General features: G+C 35.1%; 1 protein-coding gene across 2 annotated transcripts; it reads right to left on the bottom strand.

Annotated features, from left to right (window-relative positions):
* Nucleotides 1–639: 639 nt before the first annotated feature.
* On the bottom strand, nt 640–8,712 carry LOC149820136 (interactor of constitutive active ROPs 4-like). 2 transcript variants are annotated; one of them, XM_089983537.1, is made up of 5 exons: nt 5,296–5,384; nt 5,162–5,226; nt 3,380–3,545; nt 2,185–2,697; nt 640–1,511 (listed from the first exon to the last, which is right to left on the bottom strand). In XM_089983537.1, exons 2-5 carry the CDS (start codon nt 5,173–5,175, stop codon nt 1,005–1,007), a joined length of 1,200 nt encoding a protein of 399 aa, XP_089839663.1. In that variant the 5' UTR covers nt 5,176–5,226; nt 5,296–5,384; the 3' UTR covers nt 640–1,004. The 2 variants fall into 2 exon arrangements, with proteins under 2 accessions (XP_089839663.1, XP_089839664.1); XM_089983538.1 differs by lacking the exons at nt 5,162–5,226; nt 5,296–5,384 and adding an exon at nt 8,508–8,712.
* Nucleotides 8,713–15,615: the final 6,903 nt, after the last annotated feature.

The raw sequence follows: 15,615 nt of genomic DNA on the forward strand, positions 1-15,615 counted from the left end.
AAAACACATGTAACCATGATTTTTTTATGGGTCCTCTTGGAAATGGGTCCTAATGATTGCAAAGCATGAAAATGAAAATGCAACGCAGCAAGAAGGTTCTACATTTTATCAAGTCCAACTAGATTACATAAGCAGGTCATGATAAGACTTGGTACAACGCGGAGCATGAAACAGAAAGAGATGGATATTGCTAGGATTCTTCAAATTTAAAACTGCGTCCATACAAGTCACAAATGTTGCGTATTTTTAAAAATCTAGAAGTTTTATCCTGCGATTTTCAAAAAACTTATGCAATCTAAAAAAACACTATATTTTCAAAATATTTCCTATTTTGAAAATATCGCATAAATATCCCACTATTCATGTGATGTTTATATTTTTTACATTTCTTATTTTTCTTATATTTTTATATATTTCCTTACATACTTTTAAAATTAAAATATTGATATTTTTCAAAGCTTTTCGCAGAAACAAATTTTTTTTAATTTATTGCGAGATTTTCCTTTGCTGAGAAATTCCTGATATTGAGATTTGTGATCAACCCTGTGCACAATCTAGTGCTAATCCTTCACCCTTGCTCAAGCAGCATGTCATTTGCTGCAGGTTTCATTTGAATCAACACTTGCTGCTACACATCACAGATTCATTCCTTCACCGAGTCGAATCACTAATAATATAGCAAAACCGAGAAGAAACCTTTCATAATTCTAATTCAGACAAAAGATGGAAGGAGCACAATCTAGTGATATTGAGATTTGTGATCAACCCTGTGCACAATCTATTGCTAATCCTTCACCCTTGCTCAAGCAGCATGTCATTTGCTGCAGGTTTCATTTGAATCAACACTTGCTGCTACACATCACAGATTCATTCCTTCACCAAGTCGAATCACTAATAATATAGCAAAACCGAGAAGAAACCTTTCATAATTCTAATTCAGACAAAAGATGGAAGGAGCTATAGAGAAGCTTGCTTGCAACCTCAACAACAGCAGAGCATGACTATTATTTCTGTCCTTTCTTTTTCCATAACTCACCAAGTTTCTTGATCCCATTACCTACCTTTCCCTTTCCTGCATGACCACCATCTTCCATGGTGTCACCCATCAACTCAGCAAGTTTCTTGATCCCAGTGCCTACCTTTCCCTTTCCTGCATGACCATCTTCCATGGTGTCGCACATTGGAGAATCCAACCCTATGTGCTCAGACTTGTCTAAGCCATGCTGCTTGTTCTTTGGCTTACTTTTTCCATTCATCTCCATAACAGTATCTACTGATGCCAATACAGTTGATGCTACCTCTGCAGCTCTCCTCCACTGCTCTGTCTGAACGTTCATCCGTTTCATCTCTTCCTCGAGCTCTGCCTTTGCCTGTATTGCTACCTCGAGCTGCTCGGTTACTCGAGCTGTTCTCTCCTTGCTTTCTTTCAATTCTTCGGTTACTTGGCTCAGCCGTTTTGCCATTTCAGCGTGTTTTGCCTTCAACTCTTTGGCCTCCAACAAGCAAAATTTCTGTTGAGAAGAGGAAAGTAATATAATGTCATGTGTAAGAATTATAGCAGTCACAACATGGAGGGCACAGAAAACAATTGAAACATCCATGGGAAGAATTAAGAATGCAAAACAGGAAAGTAATATAATGTCACTGAAGTCGCTGCAATCTAGAAGTATGAAGCAACTAAAAGACATAAATTTGCTAGTCATTTGTACATGCAATCTTGAAGAAAAGAACCTTTTGTTTACATTTTGCACTTTTCTTTTATAAATCTAACGTTATAGCAGAAAGCAGGTTATCCAACATGTAAGTACCAAATGTACCAAAGTTGGGCTTCAAAAATCAACAGCCCACAATGTATTTGAGACTCAAAAACGTCATATATTTATTACATTGAGAAAAGATGATGCAAAGTTTAATCCCTAGCAAAAAAACCATGCAGAACACTTCTATGCAATCAGATTCAGTGGATACTGCTTGCACTTATGATTTTTCTAGTAGACAGTAGCAAATATATATCCCCAACTAAAAACTTGCACATGATTCATCAGTACCCATGTGAAGTTCAGGCATTTCATTACATGCTGCAAAAAATCATACTAAATGTGAAACAAAATGTTACTGAAGTCAATGCAATTCAAAATTATGCTAAAATCTAAACTAGTAACAAAAAGAAAAAGGGAAAATTACCAGGCTTTCATTTTCCTCAGTAAGTCTGATCAACTCCAGTTCCTTTTCCAGCAACTTCACTTTCAGCGCCCTCAACTCTGTGCTAGCTGTGTTTTCTGCATATGCATCACAAATTGAATGTTCTAGTTTTTCCTCATTTTCTTTTTTCAATTCGTTGATGCTCTTCGAACTACCAACATCTGGCAAGTCTAGGTTCTCCTCCACTAAGATCTCATCCTCCCATTCCACCAAGAAAGGTTCTTCTTTCTCTGGTGGAGTTGGTGGTTCAGTGAAACCATCGGTTGAGTTATTTTCTGATTCTTGGATGTCATCAAGAAGAGAGCTTTGGACAGCAGAAATCTGCTTCTTGGTTTCTCCAAGTTCCAGTTCTACCTTTTTCTTCTCATTTTCTGCAGATGCCAATTGTTCCTTCAATTTCTTTACTTCGTCTTGAGCTTGTCCCAACTGAGTTCCAAGATCAGAAGCTCGACTTCTTCTTTTCTTCTGAAATTCTTGATTCACACATGTTTTCTTCTATTTCAATAAAAGCATGCAATAAGAATGCAACTCCATTGTAGAAGTGGACATACCATGTCAAAGTAATAATCTAAATCACCCATCTTGAAAATCAGCATAAAGATTCATCGACAATCTTATAATTGAAAACAATCACTGCTCATATATCAATCACCTGGAGACTGCATATGCAGCAATGACGGCAATAATTAAGGAACTACTGAAGTAATGAAAAAAGTATCAAGGCAGTTCCTGAATCAACTATACAATCCTCACATCATGATTACTTTAGGAAAAGAATTATCTATAGCACTGTATCCTGGAGACTGCATATGCAGCAATGACGGCAATAATTAAGAAACTACTGAAGTAATGAAAAAAGTATCAAGGCAGTTCCTGAATCAACTATACAATCCTCACATCATGATTACTTTAGGAAAAGAATTGTCTATAGCACTGTATCCATTTCAGTGTTTCAAAGGCACATCAGTTCAATTCAATCATCGAGTGAAGGCTTCTATTCGACAATATCAACTGGCATTGAAATACCGATAATATTGCAACATTTTCAAAATGCCGGTGATATTGGTGACTATGATTAGAACTAAGACAGAAACTATGGAACAGCCCATGCAATACAAGGGAAGTGGCTTAGCATAAAAAAACTGTGAATGCAATATAGAAGTGAAGGATGATATACCTCAGCCACCAATCCTCTTGTGGAGGACCTTCTGTCACTGACTTTGGGGCTTCGATCAACACTGTGCTGGTGTAGTGGTTGAAGTCCATCAGACTCAGAGGTTGTTGTTTTCAACTGTGAGAGTTGCCTGCAAAACCGTTGAGGCATCTCGGACACCCCACTTCCTCTGTGAACAAAATGGTTCAACGTTAAATTAAACGATTGCACATGCATTTTAGTTGCTCACTGCATCTTGCTTTAGTCTGAAATTTATCCACAAATCACCTATATGTGCGTGTGTGTACACACCCATGTTTGTTGGTCTGTAATTGCAAATTTAGCCCCGTCTCTGGTAAATTTTTCAAATTACAACTTAATACAGTTGCAACTACAAGGGGAACTATTAAGTAGAAATCATTCTTTTGTTGCGTGTTGGAATTTTCTTCATGTCAGGCAGCACCAAATGCCTGAAGGTGCTCATTAATGGTGCTTTCTTAAAAGTAACACTTGGCCCCATCGGGTGTGAACCCGGGTGTGGTAGGGTGGATACATAGCTTCAGGGATACACCCAAGTCTACACCTCTTGTGCAATGTCAATCTCTCCTAGCATTGAGAAAGCTGACCACCAAGACACCGCAACCCTGAGCAGCTTCAGAGAGAGAAAGACAAAGATGAAATGACCTGAGACAGCTGAGGCTTATATAAACCCAAGCAGAACGGTCTAGATGATCGTTTGTATGAGCTCATAAAAGCCAAACGGGTGACATGCACCCATTTAAGTTTCAAACAAGTAGCATGTGCCCATTTAAGACGCAAAAGGCAACCCACAACAAGCTGCACGCACCCACTCACAATCCCAATGTGCCAAAGAGATTGAGGTTAGCTTTGAGGCTAGGTGTCGCTCACCAGAAATGTAAAAAATGACCTTTGATTGTCTTGGTTAACCACCAAAACTGTTTAAAAAAATAAAAGTTTTTTAAGAAATATAGTGAAGTATAAAAATGCTCCAAGAAGATGTTGAGCCCCGCAGAATTTAAATCCAAATTCAAGTCTAAACTCAAATTTAAATCTAAGTTCAAAGTTCAATTGACAAGCTCCCAGAGAACCTTGCCCTTTAAACCAACTCTACACATTTTAAACCCATTGTGTTTCTCCAAAATGATCAATGTGAGACTAAATAAATTTCATAAAGTAAACTTTTTCTTCAAAATTCATTTCTCAAAAAACTTAGGCAAAGAGAGTTATTTGGGTTAAGAGCTTGGTTCAAAAGGCTATTCATTTTGAGTCAAACCCAGAACATTTTGTTCAAAATTTTTCAATTTTTGTAGATCAAATGTTACAAATGTGATGATCTATACATGGTTTGTGTAGTAGGAAATGTATTATGAATCACGTGATTATAACAAGAAACGAGGGTTTTTAAGGGATTCAAGAATCAATGGCCCATAATGTGGCAAAATTTAGTAACTCAGAAAAACACATGATTTTACGTAGGAAAAAGCCATGATTTTACGTCAGAAAAAACATTATTCAACGCTTCATCCTTAGCAAACAAACCATGATGAATACATCTAAGTGGTTAGATTGAGTCGATACAGTACACACCTATAATTTCAAGCTTAATAGTTATGTACCTTCATCAGTTCCAAATATTTTTCAATTATATAATATCGTCTTTTTTCCTTCTTTATTTTGCATATGATTTTTCTTTTTATGTTTTTGATCTCATGAATGCTACATTCAAGAAACCTTTGGTTTAATTATGGAGAAATGAAAGTAATCAGAAGGGCTTCACTTTCATACCGTGGAATCGGCATTTGCTGCTGTTTTGTATTGCTACTTTTCAGCCGTTGGATTTACAGCTCAGACTGCACAAAGATGGTACAAAAGTGTACGTAAGTCGTAAGTAAGGACTAACTGAACAATAGAACACCCACCCATGTCGTTCTAGCGGCAGCCTGCCTGAGGAAAAGGTGCTGACTCCTTGGTCCCAGGAAAAGGATATTAACGACATTTTCATCTTCCAAATGACATTGTTCAGACAGATCGACCATTATTGTGACTCTCTAACGTTGAAGGGAGCACATTCGCAAAAAATACTAATCTTTAGGTGGCATTCTGCGCATCTTCCTGAAGTATATGGGTCGTAGCTAATTACGCCTCAAGCAGGGACCACTCAGTAATTTTAAGGGCAAATTTACCTCTCTCGATCTCGAATAACAGAGAGAGAGAGAGAGTATCATAGCAGAAAAAAACACAGAAAAAACAGACAATAGTTTTGCATTTTAAAGAGAACGAAAAAGAAAGAAGAGGAAAACGAACATCAAAAATGAAATAGTGATCACGAATGAGAGGAAACAGCAAAAACGGAAAATTTTCCGAGATTTAAAGAAGATGTAAGAAAACGAGAGAAGATTAAAGAAGAGCGAGAGCCAGCAACCTTACTATTTCAGTGAAGTCCCCTCTTGAGAAAGAAATCTCCATCCCAACCTTCACCGACTGAGATCGTCTTCTTTTTCTTTTCTTAAAATCCCTCTCGTCGATTTGAAGCGGGGTAAGACGCCGGTTTATATAAAATTTAGATTCCTCAATTACCAAAATACCCTCTTTGTTAGGCAAAAATTTGTCGAAAGTCCCCCATTTTGTTGGTAACGACTAACGACAGAAACGGGAGTTCAATTTCGAAATGTGACGGTTCTACCCTCGCACTGTGAATTAACCGTTGAACTCACTTTCCGGCGCTGAAACACCCCTACAAGCCGTAACCGGTTAGCATGGATAAACCAGAATGACGATATTAGGCTTACGTTTAAGCATAAATTACTTAAATAAAACATTGAACTTTGGTTGTAAACATTGCCCCAGCTGAGATGCGATGCCACTGACCCTCTTGGTCCTGGTGCATGTTAGTCATATCAGAGAAAAGAAAGGATATAATGGGTATTTTATAAAGCAAATAAGTGCTGCTTACGGTTCACCTGGTGAACGCAATGGAGTCAAACGACTGGTTCACTGCCGTATTTCAAATTTCACACGAGGGGAGTTGTTATTTTCAGGAATAATGGGGGAGTTTTTGGTCATCTCAGTAAGAATTCAAACGGCATGTGAAGCTTCTTCTGTTGCTGCAACTGCCGGATTGAAGCGGATTCGAAGCCTCGGTCGAATCCGGAGGGAGGGAACCACAAAGTCCAATTTTGAAAAAAATTAAAAAAGAGTAAAAAAAAAACATCTGAAAAGGAGGGTTTGTTCTCAGAAGGTGATATCGCGAGATTTATGAAAATCCGATCGCGAGAAATTGCCTGAAAGTTTAAAACGACAATTTCTTGGGAGATTTATGAAAAAATATAAATATCATGATTTAAAAGCAATATTTACGTTTTAAACGGCTATTTATCATGAAAAAAAAACCGTGCATTTTTATTTTTAAATAATTTTTATTAATATTTTTTAATTTATTTTTATTATCGAGATTTTGCCAAAAAAATGCGAGATGTATGAAATTTTTCCAATTTCTCGCAAGTTTTTGAAAAACGAGATTTTGCCAAAAAAAATGTTTGTCACTGATGATGAGATCCAATTCCTGTGGAAGATTAGGGATGTAAACGATTCGGATTCAGATCAGATGTGGCCGATTCCTGTGGAAGAGTAGAGATGTAAACGGTTTGGATTCGGATCAGATGTGGCCAATTCCTGTGGAAGAGTAGGGATGTAAACGGTTTGGATTCGGATCAGATGTGGCCAATACCATATTCAACTAATTAGAGTTGGCTATACGGATTCAGATAGTGACAAGTTCATACCAGATTCACTTTTTTACATGTAAACAGATATGGATATCCATCAAATTCGGATATTTCTCGGACTTGATAGCAAAAAATCAAAACTGATTATATATAATTGGATATTGTTTTGTCTTATCAAATGCAGCTAAACCAAATCCAATATGGTCGGATATCAGATAAAAATCTGGTTCATTGACATCCCTATGAAAGGGATACAACAATGCATGTCCTCAATATCAACCTCAAAACAAATAAAGGGTATAGAAAAGAAATTTAAGATAAAAGAAAATGGCAACAAGAAAAATGATGGGTAACCATGAGGAAGGTCGGCTTGTAATGAGAAACTATGAAGAAATCCACATTGATTGTTGGGTTTATGGCCACCTCATTTTTTCTCACAACGATGAGTGTGGCCAGGAACTAGCAGGGATGTAAACATAGTGACAAATATCATGAAATTTATCAAATTTTTGGATAATATCATGAGAGATTGAATTGCCTGAAAGTTTAAATAAATCGGCAATTTTTTGTGAGATTTTCAAAATATCGCAAGATTTATCAAAAACATAAATACCATGATTTAAATACAATATTTACGTTTTAAACAGCTATTTATCATGAAAACCCATGTATTTTTATTTTTAAATAATTTTGGTTTGGATTCGGATCAAATGTTTGTTTCACGTGAGGGTGGCTGGTGTGTCCTCAACCCGGAGTTTTACCTCGCATAGAGGCGGGCCCATTAAGTGACCTGGTTTTGGGTATGGGTTTTCTTTCATCAATAAAAAATGTTTGTTTCACCCATTGTGGAAAAAGAAGAGAAAGAGATGTCAGTAGGAATTTTTTCATAAAAATTCCATGAAACAAATGGGCTCTTAAGAAAAAAAAAACACTTTAGTACTCCATAGGACATGGTGTGTGAATAGGACATAGTGTCATTCGATTATTTTTAAGAATATTATAAAGTTTCCATTGGATTTTGATATAAAATCCAACCATCCAAGTTTGGATCTGAATCTGGTGGAATTTAACTTTTTGCAACTGAACCCATTCTGGTTAATCAATCGGATCTAAAAATCTTTACCAAATCCGGCTAAACATATTCAGGTCAGTCTGATATCCAACTCAAACCCGCACCTTTTGCGTGTCCACCAACTACCAAGAACCACCTTTTCTATTACAATACGGCCACAGAAATGTACACAGTACACCCCATATCACCAGGATACTCCAGTACACTCGTGTCGTGTCCTCTTCTGTATTATTCTTAATGAAAAAAAATAGACAAAATGGCGTGTCTCGTATCCTTGTGACATGGAATGTATGAAGACATAGGAAATCAGGGCAAGGTTTCGAATGCAGCTTACCTTGGCAATGGAAGAATGAAGATTGCTGAGGTCTCTCTCCTTCCTACACTTCTCTTCTGCCCTTTGCAATGCTACCCTCCTTTGATAGGGAAATGGGGGGTAGAAAGATGAATTAATGTAAAAAGAAGAGGTTTTTATAGGAGGGGAAAACGAATGGATGTTAGAGGTAGGTGTGGCTGGTGAGGCAAGGAATCAGGAGGGCATCATGATTAATGGTGTTGAAGGCCGGAGCTGTCAACAACATCCTTTGTAGCTCTCGTAGCTAGTTTTGAGAGATTGGGGGATTCGGCTCTGCAAATCCCGTCCTACCTCTTGGGATTTGGCAGATGCCGGATCCCAATTAATGGTGGTTGTTCGTCGGCAACTCCCCTCCAACGCCACCGAATACGGGCTCCCAAAAAGAGCCTAATTAATGATGCCCCCCTCCAAAAAAGACGGCCGCTCCCTCCCTCTCTCTCTCTCTCTCTCTCTGTCAAATATAAGAACATAGCAAGCGAGAACGTTATTCATGCCTTTATTTTAGCGGCTATGGTTTCAATGAATAACCGTTCAAGCTGACTTCATCTTTTGACAATAAAAAAGAAAAGAAAAAAGTAGGCACAATAATCGTCTTGGTAGTTAGCTCAGACCATAGTGACAAACGTTAAAAAAGGCAAAACCGGGTTTTTCCAAAACTCGAAAGAATTTGAAATTTTTTCATAAATCTCGCATTCTTTGGGCAAAATCTGAGCAATAAAAAATAATTTTAAAATTTATTTTTTATAATCAAATATTAATAAAAATACATGGGTTTTTTTATGATAAATAGCCGTTTAAAACGTAAATATCACGTTTAAATCATGGTATTTATGTTTTTTCATAAATCTTGAGATATTTTGAAAATCTCATGAGAAAATGCCGTTTTAAACTTTCAGGCAATTTCTCGGGATATTATCATGAGATTTTTATAAATCTTGCCATATTTGTCACTATGGCTCAGACCACATTGACAAAAATGTTTAAAACGGCACAATATTGGCAGCCAAACTTCATGACAAGCAGAAAATTTAAAAAAAAAAAAAATTGTACTGTATTGGTAAGTTGACATCCAACCCGGATCAACAGATTTTAGTGTACTGTACAAATAATTTGACCTGATTTCCTAAAAACCCTATAATTTTTTATAATCTTCCAATGTCCAAAATCGTAAATATTTGATATTGTTAGGACCTTTTTACCCTTCGCAACTACGAATTGAGGCTTATTGCAATAAAATTGTACCACCCTTCAGCTAGGTCCAACTCTCACTTAAATTCAGAATTGCAAATTTTTTATGCGGATATCATGAACTCACATAAATTTATTTGTGAATTTTTGGTGAAACTGAAACCACCAAAATTGCAAATATCCTGCATTTTCATATATACGTCAATATTTCACATAAAGGTACTTATGAAACTCTACTTAAACTACAACTACTAAATTTGCATATATCATACATTTTCGCATACAATTCATGATTTTGTATAAATATATTTGTGACAATCCTATTGGTTCACAAAAATCCTTTTGTTTCATAAATGAATTGGGTATTTACGATTGTAGTTGTTTCAGTGATTATGTGAAACAATAGGATTTTTGTGAATCAGTCAAATTTTTGTGAATAAGTTGGATTTTTGCAAATATATTTATGTGAATTTATGAATTATATGCTAAAAAGTATGATATATGCAATGTTAGTGGTTTTAGTTTAAGTAGACATATGTTTAAGCGAATTTATGAAGTATTTGCGATTTTAGTGGTTTCAGTTTTTTAAGTGGAGTTTTACATATAAAAACTCAAATAACAGTGAATGTAAGCAAATAGATATTCAAATCATTTAAACATTCAAATGATTTGAAAACATATAAACATATAAATAATGACATTATAATTCAATAGTGTTTTCAGTTTAAACATTCAACAGTGTTTTGAGTTTAAATATACAAATCATTTAAACAGTAGGATTGAAAACATATAAACATATAAACATTCAAATAATTTAAAAACTTCTAAACATATAAACAATGACATTATATACAAATCATTCAACAGTGCTTTCAGTTTAAACATTCAAATCATTTAATGACATTCAAATGACTTTATATAAAAATTCATTCATAGAAACATTCAATCAATGACATTATATATAAATCAATGACATTCAAATGCCTTTATATAAAATTCATTCATAAAAACATTCAAATGACATTACATACAAATTAATGGCATTGAAATGACTTTATATAAAAATTCATTCATAGAAACATTCAAATGACATTATATATAAATCAATGAGTTACAATGTTGATCTTCAAATACATAAAAAAAAATAAAAAATCATTAAATAAATTTTTACAATTGAAGATATGATTACCGTGACCGTAACTCCTTGATGACCTTATTTGTGTTCTTGAGAAGGTCAGTTTGAGTATGTATCATATCCTTTTGAGTACGTATCATATTCTTCAGTATGTGGATTTCTTTAAGTGCAAGGATCAACTCTCCCTCTGATTCTCGTACGATTTTTTTGTTCTTCTCTCAAACTTTCTTCTTTCCCCGAAAGGCCCTCTTTGTCTTTAAAGAACATGTAACCTGCTAAGCGACTATAAAATCGTCATTAGTAGCACGTGCTACAGACGACAAGCTAATGTCTTTGCTACCCTCGTGTGAGTCTTGAAGTTTAAAGAGGAATACCATGGGGTAGTCCTTCATCCGATCTTTTATGGCATGTGATAGAAATTTACTAAGTAAGGGTGACTGGTTGGTTGCTAAACAAACCTAAATTGCCGAACGACTCGGCTGGCCATTTGGCACTCAATTTTATTCATGTTGTATAACCAAATATCCTTTCTTGTGGTGTCCTTTGCCCTCACAACCATATCGACATTCTCCTCCTCCTCCAACACACCTTCATTGGGACATCAGTTTACCTATATTTTCTTTATGGTTAGACCTACAGACATGCATTTATTAAAAAATGCATGAAATATTAATAACAATACTTATGTTTGCCCTAGTAAACCTGTGAAGTGATGCAACGCATTCGGCACATGACATGCAAGGACCCACCAATCTTCCATCACAATCCTTTTCATTGCATGACTGACTCCATGTTGAGGCACGTATAAATTCATGAGCAACGTCACATATATGAGGTTGCTCCCATCCAAACCTGCATAACAATGATTAACAAGGAAAAATACATAGTATGTATCAAAACAGAGTATGTAAGTATAGGAATAACTATAAATCAAAAGTTTGGATACAATAAATGAATAAATACCTCCAACAACACCAACATCTCGACAATGTTTCTTCTTTTGCTACTCAAACTTGCATACAGGTATGCAAGTGTGGTTGCTCCCCATGTGTATTAATCAATGTAATCTAGGTCCCAATAGTTCAATGTATGATGCATGAACTGACTTTCCACCAGTGTTGATGAACTGACTTTCCACCATTATCGATGAATAAGCATGAGCCAAAAAAGTATAGCAAGAGTGCTCTGACTATCTTGTCCACCCTACTACTGCCCTTCCTTCCAACACATGGCAGTTTTGTCTTCATTTTCATTGCCTTACTGAGGTCATAGTAGCTCCTAAGCCATAAAAACTTGATCTTATCACCTTCAAACGCATCATCATTTGCTTGCAAAAAAATATCATACAAGTGCTTGAAATCTCTTCATTGTTGTCCACTAAATGGCTCCCCATGGCACTTCAGTCCGATGATTTGTGTCACATCCTTCAATGTGATGGTCATTTCAAGATCTCTGAAATGAAATGTGTTGGTTGCTGGATTTTAAAACTACATAATGGCCTTAATTGGGGGTGACTGATGTTCTATGGTGTGATCTCCAAAAATTTGCAAAAATGTATTTGTTCAACAACTTCTTTGCTTCCTCTGTTAGTATTTAAAAACATTGGTATGCTTGGTTCCATTAGAACCCGTGCATGCAAAATGTTGGCTCTTATGAATCAATTGGCAGATAATCCTATAATATAAATTAATTTTACTGAAATCAGTCAATTTCAATAATTGAATGTATGTATGTATAGTAACAATTTCAATTGCATTGATGGATAGTAGTAATATATATATATATATATATATATATATATATATATATATATATATATATATATATATATCCTAATTTAATTAATAAAATTTGTCACTTTTAATAAATTTTTATGTTTCACACATACATGGCAAACTAATCAATTGCATTCATGGATAGTAGTAATAATTGTTCACAAGCATCGGACCTTCTTTTACAATAACAAGACAGGGAATATTGAACAAGCATTGCAAAAAACAAACAAACTATTTGAATTTTAAAAAGCATTTCAAAAAAAAGAGAACATTATGCTTACCAAAAATATTGAAAAATCATTTTATTTCAAAAATAAAAAATAAAAGGAAACATGGTTTTGATTCATTCATTAAACAAAAGAGAACAGTGTTTGATTCAGTCGTTGAACAAAAGGGAACACTGTGCTTACAAGAAAAACATGTCATCGATGGTTTAGCAGTGATGAAGTACCTCCTGTGAATAGTTGCCAAAAATAATTGACGGAAGGGAAATAGGTTGGAGGCAAAAGATAAAAAAAAAACTAGAATATGCAAAAATAATTGGGTTGGGGACCACAATGGGTTTATATATGATTCAAAAAAATATTTTGCAAAAAAATAAGAAATATTACATATTTATCATAATTGCATAAATATTTAAGTACAATATTTGTGATATAAGGCTATTCGCAAATTACTATATGTGAGATCATGTAGTATATGCTAATAAGTAAGATATTTGTGAATTTAGTGGTAAGTAGCATTTTACAGATAAATTTATGCAGTTTCTAAAAGTATATGCGAAAAAGTGAGATATTTGTGAATTCAGTGGTAAGTAGAGTTTCGCAGATAAATTTATGTGATTTCAAGAAGTATATGCGAAACAGTAGAATATTTGTGAATTTGTGGTAAATGAAGTTTCACACATAAATTAATGTAATTTCGTGAAAGATATGCGAAAACGTAGAATAATTATGATTTTGGTAGTTTCAGTTTCACCAAAAATTCTCAAATAAATTTTTGCGAGTTCATGAGGTCCGCATAAAAAAACTATGATTCTAGATTTAAGTGAGAGTTGAACCTAGCCGATGGGCGGTACAATTTTATCGCAATAAGGCTTCAATTCTCAGTTGTGAAGGGTAAAAAGGTCCTAATAATGTTGGATATTTGTGATTTTAAACATAGGAAGAATATCGGAAACTATAGGATTTTTAGGGAATTTGGTCAAATTATCCGTACAATATGGTCTTTTTCTGATGTAAGAATGTGAATATTTTATCATGAAAAATTATTACAGTATCGAATATTGATTTTTTTTAACTCTTTAAAATACACATTTGAGCATAAATATGTTTAATCGAAAGCATGTTTTATATTAAATAAACAATGATAAATATATCTGACAATTCAGATCTAGCATAAAACACTTAAAACTATGTTTTTTGGAGGGTCCTAATATGACCTGACGAATAAAAGAGGGCAGCACAATCCTCATTCTTTGTATATAGTGCTATTGAAGGCATGGAACTGTTGAGTACAAATCACCTTCTTTTTATTGTTTTTATTTTTTTTTGTAGATCAGACCTTATATTTGGGATCTACAAAGGCAGTTTAGTAGAAAATGAACTTTGAATCATGTGATTGTGACATATAAGTTTTTTAAAGAATTCAAAAATCATCTGGTTACAATGCACTAAGCTTTTATAACTCAAAAAAACATACTTTTAAATCCAAATAACGTGATCAACAGTTTGATCCCCAGTTTTAAATCCAAATAACGTGATCCACAGTTTGGTCCTCAGTAAACAAACCATGCTGAACACATCTATGTGGTCAGATTGAATTGATAAAGCTTGCACTAATGATTTTCAGCTTAATAGTATTGTGCCTTCCATGTTAAAAGGAAGGTAGATAAGATTCATTTGAGTCGTAGTCGACTGAGTCCAACAGATTTCTTGACTGAGGTAGTTGTTGAACTGTTGAAATGAGGTAACTTAGCCAAGTTACAAGTTGACATGGTAAGTTTGCCAGCTATGGCACCTTGCCCAAACCCAACCCAATATTTTGGTTGGACCACCACCCGGCTCTATTTGGTGGTGAATGTCCACAAGTAGAAATGATTTTTGCTCCTTTTTTTAGCTTCCAGCGAACACGGATGAGCCGAACATTGAAGAAATTCGACTTGGTAGAATTCAAGAATCTTTGGGCTGCTTTAAACAAAGTTACAGATAGAATTGCAGGGTGTGTTTGGATTGGGAGAATCAAGTGGAATTCAAATCTAACTTCGCTGAATTATACAAAAATCCTATGGCGATCTTTCAGCGTGACACAGGATTTTAGTGGAATTGGATTTCAATTCTACTAAATTTCTTGAATCCAGACACACCCTAAAAGTAACAATCAAGAATGCAGCAAAATAAAAAAATGAGTTAACCGGTGTTTTGCAGTAAATGTAGCAACGAAGAACACAGAACCAATACAAAATCAAAATGCATCTGAACAAATTAAAGTAAAAGAGCTGGTTCACTCATTTGCTTGCTCTTCACTAAGCAGTAGGGACAAAATTCTTGGCACACTGCCATTTCCAACCAACATTGATCTTATCTTCTTTCAACAGCCAAACATGAGCAACGAAAAAAAGAGAGCAAATAGGAAATGGCATTACAGAAACAGTTGTATTTCTAAAACAGCAATTTTAATCAGTTAAATGGTAGAGGTTTGAAGTTGGTTTTTTCAGCTATAGCGAAGACTCGGGCTTCTGCTTGAAAAAGATGGGCCAGTGAGGAGTTTTAAAAGAACAGAAGCTAGCCGGCAGAGACCGACTCGCACAGAAAATTCTCAGCTTTCCCCCGAAGGTGAAGAACCAGAGAGCCTTCGCGTGCATGTAGAAGGTGACCAAGTTATTGAACATGGAACATGACTAAGTAAATAATCTTGGTCGCTTTTCACGTGGTTAACACTAAAAATATGGAGCCGAGATTCTCACCAAGTGAACATACGAAAAAACACACAA

Source organism: Nuphar pumila, chromosome 12 (assembly GCF_984573655.1).
Source record: "Nuphar pumila chromosome 12, dmNupPumi1.hap1.1, whole genome shotgun sequence".
In the NCBI taxonomy this organism is placed as follows: Eukaryota; Viridiplantae; Streptophyta; class Magnoliopsida; order Nymphaeales; family Nymphaeaceae; genus Nuphar; species Nuphar pumila.